This window comes from Paramisgurnus dabryanus, chromosome 15 (genome assembly GCF_030506205.2).
Source record: "Paramisgurnus dabryanus chromosome 15, PD_genome_1.1, whole genome shotgun sequence".
NCBI lineage: Eukaryota > Metazoa > Chordata > Actinopteri > Cypriniformes > Cobitidae > Paramisgurnus > Paramisgurnus dabryanus.
The window spans coordinates 17616665-17634075 of NC_133351.1; the positions used below are offsets into that span (position 1 = coordinate 17616665).

Consider the following 17411-nt stretch of genomic DNA (forward strand, 5'->3'; position numbering starts at 1 on the left):
TTGGAGGATCAGGCCTCAAGGAATACAGCTCATTTCAGTAGACTACAATATAAGGATTACATGTAGACTAACGTATAAAACACAGACAAACAGAGGAACACTGCTTTTTGCCAAACAATGAAAATAGGCTCCCATACAAAGGCTGGTAAAAATTTTAAACAGTGATGTTTAAATGTACTATTTAAAAAAACATGTTTAAGTCTACATTAATGTTATGTAGTAGTTTAGGTTGCTGTTTGTAATAAAACTGTAGATAGCATAGGAATAGCCTAGCAATCTATCATGTATATGGACTGTAACCATAGCAACGTTAGCTTACCTTGTCAATGCTGGTGTGGTGAAATGGATTTTACTGGCAAGATTTCTAAAAGTCTCTTTACTTTTGAGGTTCACGCAGCACAGGAGACCGATAGAAACTTTCTGTTGCTTTTACTTAGTGCTCTCATTCGCAGAATTTTGCGTGTGCGGCGCTACCGGACCTGATTGCGACCACTTTAGTCAATGCTGATGTCACAAGGTGACGATCTTTTTTTAGGGGCGGAACCAAAGTTAGGAAAGTTTGGTTCCGCCCGGAAGGTTTCCCACTGGGCCGGAAAAGAGGAACACCGGACTTCCGGTAGCGCCGCGAGAGGGAAAGAAACAAATCGAGCGCAGCTGTGTCTAGTGAGCAGGAGCAATCAATGATTGGAGGACACGCTAAATTAAAGCACGATTGACACGAGAAGGGTGGGACGGGGAAAGCTCCTCTGCCAAAGGCAGAAAGATGCCGCACACCTTTTGAAGAGCCCGTAGGCTCTGTTGATCCGGGCTGCGCTGGAAAGCGCGCGGAGAGAGGACAGGAGCAGCAAGAGGCGAAAGAAAGGCAGGACGTGCATGGATTAAATGAACACCCCGAAGAGAGCAGTGTGCTTGTGTGCCGTGAGAAGTGCTGCTGTTGGCGTTTTTCAGTAAGTTGGCCGTAGGCCGTTTATCTCTCTCTCTCGCTGGAGCTTACATGAGTGTGTGGATACTGGAGACCTTAAAGGTTGAAGCAAGATTGAACCCATTGTATGCTGAGGCGAAAGACTGAAGAGGAAGTAAAGAAGGCGTGAGTGTAATTCTACATGGAGAACCTGGAGATGTATATTGTTGTTGTGTAACTCTTGCTAGGAAGAAAGACGCCCTGTGTGTATGATCAAAGCGAAGGCTAAGGAAACAAGAACAAAGGACAGCTGGAGCTACGAGTAATAAGTCGCCGTGAGTATCATATACTGAGTTGCTTACACATTGTGTGGATTATTGTTTTGAAGCATTTAACCCCTGAGTGAAGAAGAAAGGCCCTACCCCTAGATTAGCGTGGTAGGAGAGCCTAAAGTACATTTAGCTGGGGCCAGCCACGGCGACGTATCTGCTGACTGAGCTACAAGTACCATCATCGAACCAGCTCGACGAAGTGGAGGAAGGCGGGCATTCTGAGTGTACACTGATCGTGGTGGGTGAATCTTTGTGCTGTGGAACTTTCACTTTTGATGTGGTGCTGTGCATTGCTGTGTATTGCTGTGTGTCCTGTCTGCTAACAAAACCCCCCGCCTTCGTACGCCTCGTTGAGGTGAGAACAAACCAAGTCCAAGTAACTGTGCCTCTTAAATCCCAGCTGCCGCCTGTGGAAAGAGAAGAGAGAGAAAGTGAGTGAGCGCCACGGAAAGGAACCGTGTGGAACCCGTACTTACTGTACGCTGTGCCCAGCAGAGAGGTGAGAGCAAACCAAGTCCAAGTAACTGTGCCTCTTGAATACCAGCTGCCGCCTGTGGAAAGAGAAGAGAGAGAAAGCGAGTGAGCGCCACGGGAAGGAACCGTGTGGAACCCGTACTTATTGTACGCTGTGCCCAGCAGAGAGGTGAGAGCAAACCAAGTCCAAGTAACCGTGCCTCTTGAATCCCAGCAGAGAGCTGTTGCCTGTGGAAAGAGAAGAGAGAAGAGAGAGAAAGCGAGTGAGCGCCACGGGAAGGAACCGTGTGGAACCCGTACTTATTGTACGCTGTGCCCAGCAGAGAGGTGAGAGCAAACCAAGTCCAAGTAACTGTGCCTCTTGAATCCCAGCAGAGAGCTGTTGGCTGTGGAAAGAGAAGAGAGAAAGAGAGTGAGCGACATGAAAAGGAACTGTGTGAAATCCAGTCTGGAAGATAACGAGAGCCTGAAGAGGCCGTTATTTTAAGTTCCCCTGCCTCCCTCCCTTATTTATTTATTTTAAGTAATTTAAATAAAGTGTATTTTAAATATTATGCTTACCGTGTGTGTCTGGTCATTGGGGTGGCTTTGGGTACCTCCTCGAGGTGGAAAAAGGGGCGCGACCTTATTAACATCTGGGTCCACCCCTACCTGTGACACTTATACAGCCGCGGACTTCCCAGATTCGGCTTTTTAAGAAACGCGTCAAATACAAAATTAAAGTAAAAATGAACATGCTGCATAAAGCACCTGGAAACAGACATAGGCTGCGTCCCAAACCACCTACTTCCATACTATATAGTAGGCAAAGAGTACGAGAAGTAGTGCTTTTCGCCTACTATATAGTATGGAAGTATGCTGTTTGGGACGCAGCCATTACTATTTTACCCGCAGCTTTTTCCTGTGTGGATGCTGGTCGCGCGCATTGGTCAAAAAAAAAAAAAAAAAATAACACGTCTATTTTTTAAATGCATTGTTGTAACGCACTCGTTACTAAGACTGTAACGAGTAAAATATTACCAAAATTTTATTAGTAATGCATATTACTGCGTTACAGCAAAAACTAATATATTACTGTAATATATTATATTTTGTAATTCCGGTAGCGCCGCGAGAGGGAAAGAAACAAATCGAGCGCAGCTGTGTCTAGTGAGCAGGAGCAATCAATGATTGGAGGACACGCTAAATTAAAGCACGATTGACACGAGAAGGGTGGGACGGGGAAAGCTCCTCTGCCAAAGGCAGAAAGATGCCGCACACCTTTTGAAGAGCCCGTAGGCTCTGTTGATCCGGGCTGCGCTGGAAAGCGCGCGGAGAGAGGACAGGAGCAGCAAGAGGCGAAAGAAAGGCAGGACGTGCATGGATTAAATGAACACCCCGAAGAGAGCAGTGTGCTTGTGTGCCGTGAGAAGCGCTGCTGTTGGCGTTTTTCAGTAAGTTGGCCGTAGGCCGTTTATCTCTCTCTCTCGCTGGAGCTTACATGAGTGTGTGGATACTGGAGACCTTAAAGGTTGAAGCAAGATTGAACCCATTGTATGCTGAGGCGAAAGACTGAAGAGGAAGTAAAGAAGGCGTGAGTGTAATTCTACATGGAGAACCTGGAGATGTATATTGTTGTTGTGTAACTCTTGCTAGGAAGAAAGACGCCCTGTGTGTATGATCAAAGCGATCGCTAAGGAAACAAGAACAAAGGACAGCTGGAGCTACGAGTAATAAGTCGCCGTGAGTATCATATACTGAGTTGCTTACACATTGTGTGGATTATTGTTTTGAAGCATTTAACTCTGCATTTAAGCAGAGAGGTGAGAGCAAACCAAGTCCAAGTAACTGTGCCTCTTGAATCCCAGCAGAGAGCTGTTGCCTGTGGAAAGAGAAGAGAGAAAGAGAGTGAGCGACATGAAAAGGAACTGTGTGAAATCCAGTCTGGAAGATAACGAGAGCCTGAAGAGGCCGTTATTTTAAGTTCCCCTGCCTCCCTCCATTATTTATTTATTTTAAGTAATTTAAATAAAGTGTATTTTAAATATTATGCTTACCGTGTGTGTCTGGTCATTGGGGTGGCTTTGGGTACCTCCTCGAGGTGGAAAAAGGGGCGCGACCTTATTAACATCTGGGTCCACCCCTACCTGTGACACTTATACAGCCGCGGACTTCCCAGATTCGGCTTTTTAAGAAACGCGTCAAATACAAAATTAAAGTAAAAATGAACATGCTGCATAAAGCACCTGGAAACAGACATAGGCTGCGTCCCAAACCACCTACTTCCATACTATATAGTAGGCAAAGAGTACGAGAAGTAGTGCTTTTCGCCTACTATATAGTATGGAAGTATGCTGTTTGGGACGCAGCCATTACTATTTTACCCGCAGCTTTTTCCTGTGTGGATGCTGGTCGCGCGCATTGGTCAAAAAAAAAAAAAAAAATAACACGTCTATTTTTTAAATGCATTGTTGTAACGCACTCGTTACTAAGACTGTAACGAGTAAAATATTACCAAAATTTTATTAGTAATGCATATTACTGCGTTACAGCAAAAACTAATATATTACTGTAATATATTATATTTTGTAATTCCGGTAGCGCCGCGAGAGGGAAAGAAACAAATCGAGCGCAGCTGTGTCTAGTGAGCAGGAGCAATCAATGATTGGAGGACACGCTAAATTAAAGCACGATTGACACGAGAAGGGTGGGACGGGGAAAGCTCCTCTGCCAAAGGCAGAAAGATGCCGCACACCTTTTGAAGAGCCCGTAGGCTCTGTTGATCCGGGCTGCGCTGGAAAGCGCGCGGAGAGAGGACAGGAGCAGCAAGAGGCGAAAGAAAGGCAGGACGTGCATGGATTAAATGAACACCCCGAAGAGAGCAGTGTGCTTGTGTGCCGTGAGAAGTGCTGCTGTTGGCGTTTTTCAGTAAGTTGGCCGTAGGCCGTTTATCTCTCTCTCTCGCTGGAGCTTACATGAGTGTGTGGATACTGGAGACCTTAAAGGTTGAAGCAAGATTGAACCCATTGTATGCTGAGGCGAAAGACTTTTTGGGTTTAGAGTAGGGGTTAGTGTTAGTTAGAAAAATAGGGGTTAGTTAGAAAAATGAAAACAACTAACTGGGCCTACATGTGGGCCCGTGCCCTTTTTGAAACTGACTATCACTACGTCATTTTTTTCTCAAAATGGTGGTGATATATGACAATAACACTCTTAGAGCTTTCCAATGATATATAGTTTGTCAAAATTGTTTAGGTTTTGAATAGGGTTTTAGTTCTATATATATGTAAAAACAAATTGGGGTCACCTATGGCCCTGTGACATTTTAGAAACTGATTCTGACTACGTCATATTTTCCCAAAATCCTGATGATAAATGGAATTTACACCCTTAGAGCTTTCAAATGATATATAGTTTGTCAGGATTGGATAAGAATTCACATGCAAAACACTGATGTAAACGTAGCCGTCCCGCTGGCAGGACAGTGAGATTTAGCAGGATATAAATGTTTTGAGGCAAACTCTCTTTATAAATGAATCAAATACTCTCCCTACATAATTTATTTTATAAAACACTATTCTAGACCTTTCCAACGATATATAGTTTGTAGTGATAGATTAAAATTTACATCAACAATATTGAAGTAAACTTAGGTGTCCCGTATACAGGATGGCAACACTTAACAGGTGTAATGTTTGTTAATTTTTTAAGCCATCGCTTGTCGCTTGGAGTTGGGGTTAGATTTGGAATTTGGGTTAGGATATCATTTTATGTAACAAAAACTTACTCTAACCCCAAACCCAACAACAACAAGGTAAAAACACTGAAAAAAAGAGAAACCAATAAATAAAACGACCCGAAAAGATGAGCCGTATACCTGAACAGGAAGGACTGTCATATGCACGCAAAATTTTATTAAAAATTATTAAAGACAACTTCAAAATAAAAGTAATGACAACATCAGTACGCTCAGATGTGGGTCATAGAGGTTCAGGGCATGGAGTGAGTTGTGGACATGTCATGTGCTCTGGAGGATCAGGACATGACATAAGTTGTAGACTTGGCAAAAATCTACACCGGCTTTGGTGGCATCGCTCTTGGCTTTGCTGATGATGCACTTAGCATACAAGCTGGGAGCGTCCTCTGCCTTACTGGGGGCTCCTCGCCCACTCTGTTTCAGTGCCGGCATCCTCTGTAAACTCCTCCTTACTCCTTAAATAATTTATTAAATTATTTAAGTGTCTGACCACTTAAGAGAACTCTAGGGTGACTGACATGACGTAAAAGGGCTCTGTAGCGGCGGCCATGACATGACAGCACTCTTGGGTAGTGGCTGTGACATGATGTCTTGTTACTCAGAGCTCAATTTACACCACAGCTTTTCCCAGAATGCCTCAACCATTTTAGGGTCCATTGGCAAGTCCATATAGGTCCTAGTTTTAACCAGACGGGCCAACCTGTGATGGTGAGATAGCAGGCAAGATGGGATTTTTTCTAAGAAGACCAGGATAAGAACGTCCCTCTGTTCTACCTGGAGCCGGTAGGTTCCCAAACGCATCTCCAAAGAACACCAGGTGCTGCTGAGGTAGTTACGGCTGACAAGGCAAAGAGTTCGGCGGCTTGCATAAATGCTGTTTGTGATGTTTTCAACAATGTCTTGCCCCAACTGAAAGTCACGACTGTGCAAACAGAGACGCAAGAATGGAGGTCCACGTTGCTCTAAGTTGGGGAGAAGTTTTTCCATGACCCAGCGCTCATCCTTACTGCTGTAGGAGACAAAAACATCGTAGCTGTACTGTCGCTTGGCATCCATATGCAAAGCCTCTCTGAACCATCCACTGGCAATGTGATAGAACGGCATTATGTATTGTCCCACAGACTGATATGAAAACACTACAAAAATAAACAAATATAAAAAAGCAGAAGTTGAGGCAAAGAGCACAAATTCAATATCAAATGAACAGTTGTCCTGGGTGTAATGAATAAAGTTCAGACGGTCAACTCCATTATCAGTTAAACACTGCAGTTCCTCCATGGTGGGCATTTCCACAACAACCTCTATCTGCCTGTTGGTCTTCACCCATGAGATCAGCCAAGCATCATCACAACTGCAGTGCAATAGCAACCTCTTGAGATAGAGCAATTTTAAACTAGTGAGATGTTCAACAAAGTTTTGAAGAATTGTCACATCATTTTGTGGCATAAACATTAAACCGGTCAGTGCCTTTAGGTCCTTTGTCAGACTCCCATCCAAAAAGAAAATTATGCACTTCATCAAGATCAGTTTTTGTAATTTTGTCAAATTGTGAAACATTATTGGCACATTTGGCTGTTTTGACAAATCAATGCATTCCAGCCTTAAGGTTTTTAAATGAACAAGCTGATTTATTACTGATAAGTCACCGATGTTGTCTGAAAACTGTGATATGAATTCCAAATGAACAACTGATTTAACATATTTCCCAATAAACTCCTTTCCACAGATGATATATTCTGCATTAATTTGAAGTGTGACTACAGATGTCAAGAGTGGACTGTCACAATCCTCAACTGTCACATATTGACCTTTGATTTGGAGATCAAGACTCTGATTCAGTGTAGCATTTCCAATGATCAACTGCATTGGTCTCAAGCCTGAACTAATAAACACATTACTCAGATTATACGGGATGCGTCCAAATATATCAGAGAAATGCAGCGTGACCTGTGAACTATTTGGTGAAAATTTTAGATCTCCCAGAAGAAGTGTGTGAAGGTTAATAAGATGTCCAAATGAATTTGATTGAATTTGAATTATTGGGTTTTCTTGAAGATTTAGGACCATCAGATCATATAGACCACTGAATGTGTCTTGATAAATGTAAGATAACTTGTTGCCATATAGGTTTAAATCTTTCAGTTTGTCTAATCCAACGAAACCAAAAGCTTCTATGCTAGAAATTCTTGAAAAGTTTAAGTGCAAATGTTCAAGATTTGTGAAACACATAAACTGCTGTGAAATGATCTTTCCCATGTCATTAAAATTTAGAATCATATTAGACAGCTGTTTGACTAACTGTGGATTGGACAAACAAAGAGATTTAAAATCATTTGATCTGAGCTCATGTCTACGTAGATAAAATCTTAAGAGTTTGCTAAATATCTGAAAGATCAAATCTACATCTAAAGGTTTTACAGATTTAGAAAATTCATTTTTTAGAGTAAGGTCTACAATCCCCTTGCAGTCTTCAGAGATATTTGTAGGCAAGTTTATAGTGCGGTAATGAACTGTTAAAGTTTTAATAGAATGTGACTTTACTGCGTAACACAACTCATCAACGTTAAGCACACCCACAGAAAAACTCAAATTATTGATTTTATTTACTCCAATCAAAGAAAGATCTCTGGGGAAATCTGATCTGAAACCAAAGTCTAGTTCAGACAAATTTCCTAGAATCTCCAAAGCCCCTTTATCTATGTGCTCTACTGATCCCAAAATCAAATGTACCTCTTCAATATTGTACACAGTAGATATGTTACTGTTAGAGGAGTTGTAAATGGAGCAGTTTAGAAACTCTAGACTATTTAAATCAACTCTGAGATAAAACACCTTTAGAGAGTTAAAATTTCTCAGTCGACACAAAATCTCAGATAAATCTTTTAAACACACATTGTTTATGTCTAAATTCTCTAATTGAGGAATTGTATCAAAAACATTTGGTGCCATTACTGACAAATTATATTGTGAAAGATGCAAATTTTTAAGTGAAGGAAGGCCTATGAAATCAACAGCTGCATCACAACAGCTTTCTTTCGATGCCATATACAACTGCAGTGTCATTAAATTTAGCAATCCGGAAAAAGCTTCTGGAGAGAACATCAAACATCCTTGAATTCCAAGGTATTGCAGAGAAGAGAAGCGTGAAAATAAGCCTGAAGCCAAGACACCAATATATTTCATATCATGATCCATCTCAATGCTGAGGCTCAGTAAATTCGACGGAAGTCCACGGAGGTCCTCTTTAATATCAGTGACATGACTGCAGAAGGCAAGGTTTGTTTTTCCATTCCATGATAAGTCATCTGGAAATTCTTTCACCTCATTGATTAAGTTACATTTCCCAACAAGCCGAGGACATACACATGAAGTCTTTAGGAACAATAGGAAGAATGTGAGCAGAAGCATCTTCTATTCTTGAGTGATTTTATCCAGCTGTATCTTTGTTGTCTCGTCTCAATGTTGCTTCTCTGTCTCTGGAGGTGACAGTTAGAATATTTATATCTACAAGAAATTAACTTCCTGTATTTTTCTGAGAAGACACAACAGATGTGTTTTTTTTCAGTTGCCTTAATTGTCTTGAACATAATGTGAAATGCTCTTGCCTGCTAAATGAATATATGTAAAGGTGGTGCTGGGGTGCACTTACTGATGTTGCTGTTCTCTATGCTTTTAACACTGCTGTTCATGGTATTGCAAATTCTTTAGGTAATATCACACACCTGCTCTTATATATTTTTCCTTGTGTTAAGTCTCCCAAAAATGAAAATTCTCTCATTATTTAATCACTCTCATGTTGTTAGAAACCTGTATAAATGGATCTGTACTGATAAGGAAGAAATGTTGAGGAATGCCCGTTCACTTCCAAAGTATTCTTTTCTCCTAATATGGAAGTGAATGTGGCTCATGATTATGGAGCCAGAATGATCTAAAAAAAAAAAGAAAAAAACACGATGCACACATGCATAGCCAAATTCACACATAACACCTAATTCACGTGCATGAAATTGGCTGAGATACATCTGGTCTGCACAGGAAGACGTTTTTATTCACTTTAACTGTGTTAAGAATCTGGTGGATTCAGGTGGCAGGTTACACTCGCTGTTTACAAGAGATTTCCGCGATTAACGTGAATGATGAAAACTGTGTGTTCATCAGAACAAATACATTTATACAGGTTTGTTGCAACATGAGGATGAGTAAATGATGACAGAATTTTCCTTTCTGGGTGAACTATCCCTTTAAGGGCCATAAAGGCATGTCTAATATGACGCCTGTTATTTATTATGTTAATTGATGTAATGTCCAATAGTAGAAGAAAAAGTATATTCAATTTTAATAGATAATAAACTATTTATGGAGGGCAGTTAAATAATAATAATAATACCATTATATTCTAATCTATATACTGTGTATTTTTTATTTTCCTGTTTTCGTTGGTTTCTTTTTTCTTCTTCTTTCATGTAAGCTGCTTTGAAACAATGCAACATTGTAAAAACCACTGAATTTATATTTTTGACTTGTCTTAATAATTTATGGTAAACAAACTTGGCTTGCTGTTTTCAAAAGGAGCTCTGAACCTTAGGAGAGACTGAACCTGAGGCTGAACCCCCCTGTAACAGAACTGCACAGAGGAAGTAAAAGAGCAGTGAAGTAAGGGACGGGGAAGAGGAGTGATGCCTGGAGAATTTTTATGTAAGGGAAAAATAATATATCCATCTAAAATGGTCCTTGCGTTCTGTCTTTTCCGGCACATTACGTAATATAGGTTGTATTATCTGACTCCAAAAGATAAAATTTTGTTGTTCGTACTATTAATCAAAAAGATAATTGTGGAATTTGGATAAGGATTTGATCATTCTATTTAACTCATATTTATATTGAACTCATTCATTCGATGTCGCATCCGCCCACACTGGCTGTTAAGGGGCTGCAATTGTGAAAACATAATACACCATAGACTGTAAAAAAAGATGTACGAAGCGACGTCGCCTCCCTCCATTGTAATAAATTTGAGCTAAAAATGTCCGACCATGGTCGCCGCCTTGTTACGTAAAAACGTCATTTTGGAGCCAAGGCATGCGCAGAAGGAATCATCCGTAGAGCCAGAGGCGGAGCCGCAATATAAAGCTTCCGCCAAAACGCTGGCGCCCAATTCAACCACGCCAATCATAACGACATGCCCTGTTTCTGCATCAAATTACTAGCTTAAATTAACAAAAATGAACACTTGAACATATATCAGCATGATATCAACAACCTGAAAGGACCAAAACCATTTTCAGAAACTTTTATTGATGTGTAAATAATTTTTTTATTTAGAGCAGAGTCCCATTCGTTTGAATGGAGAGTGCGGGGTTTATGACTTGTACTGCAGCCAGCCACCAAGGTGCGATCAAAGAGCCAGAGGCTTCACTTTTCAAGACTTATGAGGCACACCTGGCATACACTGCTTAAAATTTTACCACTGTAACAGTAAAATTAACTTTGTCCAGCAGTGTTGAAATCAACTTAGAGTTCTTATGTATATTCAAGGTCAGTATATACTTCATTTAGGTCATTTTTTTACACAAACAATGTCTCCTAAACATTGTAAGCATAGAGCGCAGTGCTAAATGTTGTAACATGACCAGATTAAAGAAAGTAGTTTAATGAAGTGACTATTGAAACCTTATTTTCTAAACATCTCAAACTATTTCTAAATGTGTTGATTAGATCTGTGCAGAAGTAAATGTGTGCTTTGGCCCATGTCTCTATAAACATCTGATACACTTATCTCTGGATGAAAGAAGAACTTCCTCTTAACTATGGTTTCAGTTTATAAAGAACAACAGCTTTTTGTTGAAACTGTGAATGTACTTGTACAGATCAAACAACATGATTTCATGTGTGTTTTACATGAAGTGTGGTTGTACCACACAAACATTTACTTTTGTTTTCATACACACTCAAACGTATAATATTGACGTGTCGACAGGACTAATACATACGTTATTTAAGTATTAACAGCTTTACAGACATACAGATTTGAACGTATTCGTGCTTATAATTATTAAAATAGCAGCCATTGGCGTTTCTTAATCATATTAATGGCATGTTTTCATTTTCTGACAAGGAAACATTTTCTGACCTATTTTAATTTGATTCCCATGACACACAAAATGTGTTTTCTCCTATGCAACAACATTTACATCAAAACACAATATAAATTCACAAAAAAGATGTTAATTTTATTCATTCACTGTTATCCACATCTTACAAATTCATATGATTGCAAGGATCAGGTCCAAATTCAGCTCTTTATCCAGCGATCTTGATTCCAGTTCTCAGCAGGGACCGCATTTGTTATGAATTCAAATATAGCACCACAAGAGGCTTTACGACACATTGCTTTGTGGCAGTGATATCAAAAGCTCATTGGCAGGGTGCGATAATTGAAAAAGTCTTTTAAATCTTTTTATTTATGAAAATAAATTATGAACCACAGGCTTGTATTGATTATTCAGGGTATTAAGCTATTTCTTGTATCTGTTGAAATAAAATATGTATAGAAATGTAACCAGTCCTACTCGCACCTGCCATCAGCAAGATTCAAACCGCTCCAGTCCAGCATGAGAGTCGGATGCTCTAAGGCAGGGGTGTCCAATCCTGCTTCTGGAGGGCGGGTGTCTCAGCAGAGTTTTATTCCAACCCTTATCAAACACACCTGATCCAGCTAATCAAGGGCTGTTTCTCAATGTCAAGGATACTTCCTTGGCAGGACTACACTGTAAAAAAAATCCGTAGAAATTACAATGGTATTGCAGCTGGGTTGCCGGTAAATTACCGTATATTTAAATTTATGTTATTTACTGGCAAGAGTTTGTTCAAAGTTGAATAAATTTTAAATATTCTTTATCTTTACAGAATAAAACTATACAATAACAGCCTCATGCAAAGCATTCTGGGAACCAGAAATCATCATAAAACTTTTTCTGTTTTTTGCTTCAGATTTTGTTTCCCAGAATGTTTTGCTTGATGCTGTTTTTCTAGTTTTATTCTGTAAAGACAAAGACTTGTAAATGTTTAATGTTCATTTAACTTTGAACAAAATGTTGCCAGTAATAACATAAATTTCAATCTACGGTAAGTTACCGGCAACCCAGCTGCAAATTTCTACGGATTTTTTTTACAGTGTAGTCCTTCCAAGTCACTTCCTTCAGAGGCTAGGCGAGGCTTCTCTTAAGCATTCGGAGAACACAGTAAATGGAACAGGTTAGCAAGTGCACGTCGATGCGTCAATGAAAGTTGTGCTTTCGTTGCTGTGCGCATAGGATTGTGGGTGATTTCAGCTCGCGAAAAGCGTGAAGGATACACATATGCATCCTTTCCTGTATATGGGATATGTCTCGAACGAAGGACTCAGTCCTTGGCTGAAATTCCGAGGATCCTCGACATTGGAACAGTCCTTCGATGGACGTCGATGATGTAAAAATTCTGGCTTCCGAGGATCCTTCCTTGACATTGAGAAACAGCTATGGTCTTACTAGGCAGACTAGATACTTTGAGACAGGACCTGCCCTCCAGGACCGACTTTGGACACCCCTGATCATTTTGGATGACTCATAACTGCGGGTGACCGTTGGTGAGATGGAATAAGAATGCTATGCTGACATTGGCTACAGTACAATCACAGTTGCACAGATGTGTAGTGCTGTGACGGATCAGAACTCTTGATGTGTAAACTTTAGAGAGAGTTGCGCTACTATGCCTTATACTGTAGTACATTAACATACATTTAGAATAATGAAAAACAACGTATGTGGGGCGACTGTTTATGTGTGCAGTTTGGAATTCTCCCTCCATCTGTGTGTGCGCGTACGCTGGTTTAAGGGCACTCGATAGTGCACATACGAAGAGACGCCTTCCAAAAAGCAAGCATAGACTAAATAAAATCTTTCTGTTCTTGACAGGGCACATATAAACAAAATGATCTTCACAATATTTTTTTTTTCTTATAAAAACATTTATTTATGTCTTATGTCTTAAGTGAATGTATAGATTAGAGTCAAAAACCAGTCTGTGCTCATTTGGTCTTAAAGAGACAGTAACCTCAATTAATATACTCAAGAGTATGTCATTATTGTTAATCAAACAACCTAAGACAAAGACAAAATCACTTTTGTAGCTCTAAATTTTTTTTATATTTAATTCATAAAATAAAGACAGTGTTATCACTATTCAGGCAAAAAAAAAAAAACTGGCTGGTAAAAAGTCACTGATTTCTAAATTTCTAAAACTTCTTGCCACAGTGGCTGGTGGTCAAAAAAGTTAACTTCAGGCCCTGTCTGTATGACTAAATATTTTACTAGCATGTGATAATTAATCATTATTTCTCCAAATATGCGTACCATTGTAGTAATAGCCCTGGTGGATTCTGTATATTTTATGTATTTGAACATGTCACAAGCCAGGGGCTGGCTGCTAGTGGTTAAGCCACGCCCCTTCTAAATTCCCACCTCGAGGAGGTCCCCAAAACCAACCCAATGACCAAACAACAACGAGGAACAGGTAAGTATAAAAACAGTATTCTTTATTTGTTTAAATATTTAAAAGATTCTGGGGATTGGGGAAAGGGAAATTAAAACTAATGTCTGAATCTGTCCTCCAAGGGGCCACGAGCAAGTGAGTGACAGGGGGATAAAGTTGCGTCGGGGAACGGGCTCCCGCCTCTGGTTCCCTCTGCCCGTGGCGCGCTCCTCTTCCTTCCTGGAGGCAGAATAAAATCACAATGAATATGGGCATGTACTGTTTCCCGTCCGTGTACCTGCGTGTAGTTCGCGGCACTCCGCCGTCTTCCCACGCAGCTCCTTGGTTGTCGACTCACTCTCCTTTCCTGTTCCTCTTTCTCTCCACAGACTACCGCTGGGACCCGAAGACACAGTGGATCGTTCTCCCGAGAGTCTCCTCACCTCTCCACCGACTACAGCTGCTGGGTAAGTATGAATTTTCCTCCTCGACTCGTTACTTTGGTGCTCACACTTGTACTCTCTCTTCTCCCACAGATGACAGCTCGTCGCTGATTACAGCTTCTGGTACGTATGGTTCTCCTTCACAACGGGTCTCCTTGGAGCCCACACTGGTTCTCTCTCTCTTCCTCCACGGACAACAGCTCTTCGCTGATTACAGCTTCTGGTACGTATGGTTCTCCTTCACAACGGGTCTCCTTGGAGCTCACACTGGTTCTCTCTCTCTTCCTCCACAGACAACAGCTGGGACACAAAGGCACAGTGAATCGTTCTCAGTTAGTTCTCTCACCTCTTCGCTGATTACAGCTTCTGGTACATATGGTTCTCCTTCACAACGGGTCTCCTTGGAGCTCACACTGGTTCTCTCTCTCTTCCTCCACAGACAACAGCTGGGACACAAAGGCACAGTGAATCGTTCTCATTTAGTTCTCTCACCTCTTCGCTGATTACAGCTTCTGGTACGTATGGTTCTCCTTCACAACGGGTCTCCTTGGAGCTCACACTGGTTCTCTCTCTCTTCCTCCACAGACAACAGCTGGGACACAAAGGCACAGTGAATCGTTCTCAGTTAGTTCTCTCACCTCTTCGCTGATTACAGCTTCTGGTACGTATGGTTCTCCTTCACAACGGGTCTCCTTGGAGCTCACACTGGTTCTCTCTCTCTTCCTCCACAGACAACAGCTGGGACACAAAGGCACAGTGAATCGTTCTCAGTTAGTTCTCTCACCTCTTCGCTGATTACAGCTTCTGGTACGTATGGTTCTCCTTCACAACGGGTCTCCTTGGAGCTCACACTGGTTCTCTCTCTCTTCCTCCACAGACAACAGCTGGGACACAAAGGCACAGTGAATCGTTCTCAGTTAGTTCTCTCACCTCTTCGCTGATTACAGCTTCTGGTACGTATGGTTCTCCTTCACAACGGGTCTCCTTGGAGCTCACACTGGTTCTCTCTCTCTTCCTCCACAGACAACAGCTGGGACACAAAGGCACAGTGAATCGTTCTCAGTTAGTTCTCTCACCTCTTTGCTGATTACAGCTTCTGGTACGTATGGTTCTCCTTCACAACGGGTCTCCTTGGAGCTCACACTGGTTCCCTCTCTCTTCCTCCACAGACGACAGCTTTCTTCCCTATTGATGGACAGACTGAACAGGTTATGCTCTACTTCTCGGGGTGGCGGACTTACGATCACGGCTAGGCGTACTGCATCGACCGACAGTGGTTTCCAAGATAGCGCCGGGGACCAAACCCTCTCGGCTGACTCGTTGGTTCCCCAGAGGGGCGGGAGTGTCACGCCGTCACACCGGGTCGAGCGCTGCCCTTTCCTCGACGCCCGTTGGCAATCGAACACCGGACCGGGGCGCCCCTTTGTAGAGACCTCGGGGCAGCGGATCTCCTTCGCCTCTGTCTCTGTGATGATAAACGGCACACGGGTAAAGTAGCAATGAGACTGGTAATACTCACACCGCCTGTCGTACAGGTCTTCACCGCCACTCCTAACACAAGTCCGCCAAGCGTCTGGCTACGAAAGTACTTCAGGAACTACTCCATGGTTTTCTAAGGCTGAAACACACTCACAGCATAATCGTACACAGGTTTATTCTAGGATCCGTTTTCCTCTTCAGCGCCCCTAGCGAGTGACTGGAGGCGGGGTACGTCAGACACGACACAGCAATCTCACTGCAATATACACAGCACCACTTCAAAGTGAAATTTCTACATCCAAGACTCACCCACCACGCTCAGTGCACACAATAGACGCCCGTCTTCCTTCGCCTCGCTCTGGGCAAGAATGTGGAGATGGTAACACGGCCTAGCAGTTGTTTTCCGTCACTGTGGCTGTCTCACACAAAGATCCGGTGGCTCACCCACCACGCTAACTCAGGGGCAGGGCCACCCACTCTTGCTGGAAAGCGCTTAAAAGATATCCAGGTCAAGTATATACAAGGTACACTCAATGAATGAATTCGTTTACTCACAACTGTGGTGCTTCGGTTATCTCACGTTTCCTTAGGTTAACTCCTCCGTATGATAATTCCAGCTACACAGATAACGTTTTCTCCAGTCGTCAATACCACCGCTACACAGATGGGTACTCACGATAGCACATTCCGTCTTCTTTCACTTCATTCCTACAAGGTCAGTCTCCGTTTACTTTCCAACCCGTAAGGTCTTCAATATCTGCATCAGCCGAAATCCCACGATGCACAAAGAGAGAGAGAGCGAGTCCAGCAATCCGACTGGCGTAACCGGTGAGTTTAACTCAGCGCTGCAGCACACACCAACACTGCTCCTAACAACAACAACAGGAAAAATAAGCACGGTGCAGTGTCCCTTTAACTCCCTCACAGCTCCGTCCTCTTTCGCCTCTCTCGGCTGCCGTACTCTCTCCTCTCGCTTTAAGCGCTCTGTGGATCAACGGCGTCCTCCGGCTCCTCCGAGGACGGAGCGTGTGGTTTGGGTCTGCCCTAGGCAGTAGTGGCACTCGTGCCCGAAACAACAACTCCAATTTGGGCTTTCCTTAGACCTTTATGGGTCTTGCCACTCTTCTCCTCCAATCACGAGTTGCCTGCTTAATTTGTCCCACCTGTTTCTCATCTGCCCGTGATTTGTGTTGCCAGGGAGACCAGGAAGTGAAGGGTGCGTTTAAAAAATCTGCCCGGGCGGAACCTCTCCTCTCCATTTTTGGTTCCGCCCTAAGTCACCTTGTGACAAACACAAATAAACCGGAGAAGCGAGAATGAATGTTTTATGAGTGATGATTTCTATTCAAAATAACGAGCATTACAGATTAATTATTTTGCACTCCTGGCATAAATTAAGAAATTAATGTCACTACAAACCAGTATAATCATAAACAGTGGTCAAATATCGAAGCTGGAGTTTTAAACCTGTCTCGTGATGCTGAGTTTGTCCAGATCAAGTAAGAGTGTGATGTTTTGATGAGTAATTAATTTTGAAC

The 17411-nt window shown here is 42.0% G+C and overlaps 1 protein-coding gene across 1 annotated transcript; it reads right to left on the reverse strand.

The window, feature by feature from the left end:
- Window positions 1-5599: 5599 nt before the first annotated feature.
- On the reverse strand, window positions 5600-8902 carry LOC135733235 (uncharacterized). The gene has a single exon (XM_065251617.1). It carries the CDS (start codon window positions 8849-8851, stop codon window positions 6038-6040), a length of 2814 nt encoding a protein of 937 aa, XP_065107689.1. The 5' UTR covers window positions 8852-8902; the 3' UTR covers window positions 5600-6037.
- Window positions 8903-17411: the final 8509 nt, after the last annotated feature.

What these genes read in the sequence shown, in the direction of transcription:
- LOC135733235 (XM_065251617.1), bottom strand. Translation starts at nt 8,851, where the DNA reads ATGCTTCTGCTCACATTCTTCCTATTGTTCCTAAAGACTTCATGTGTA.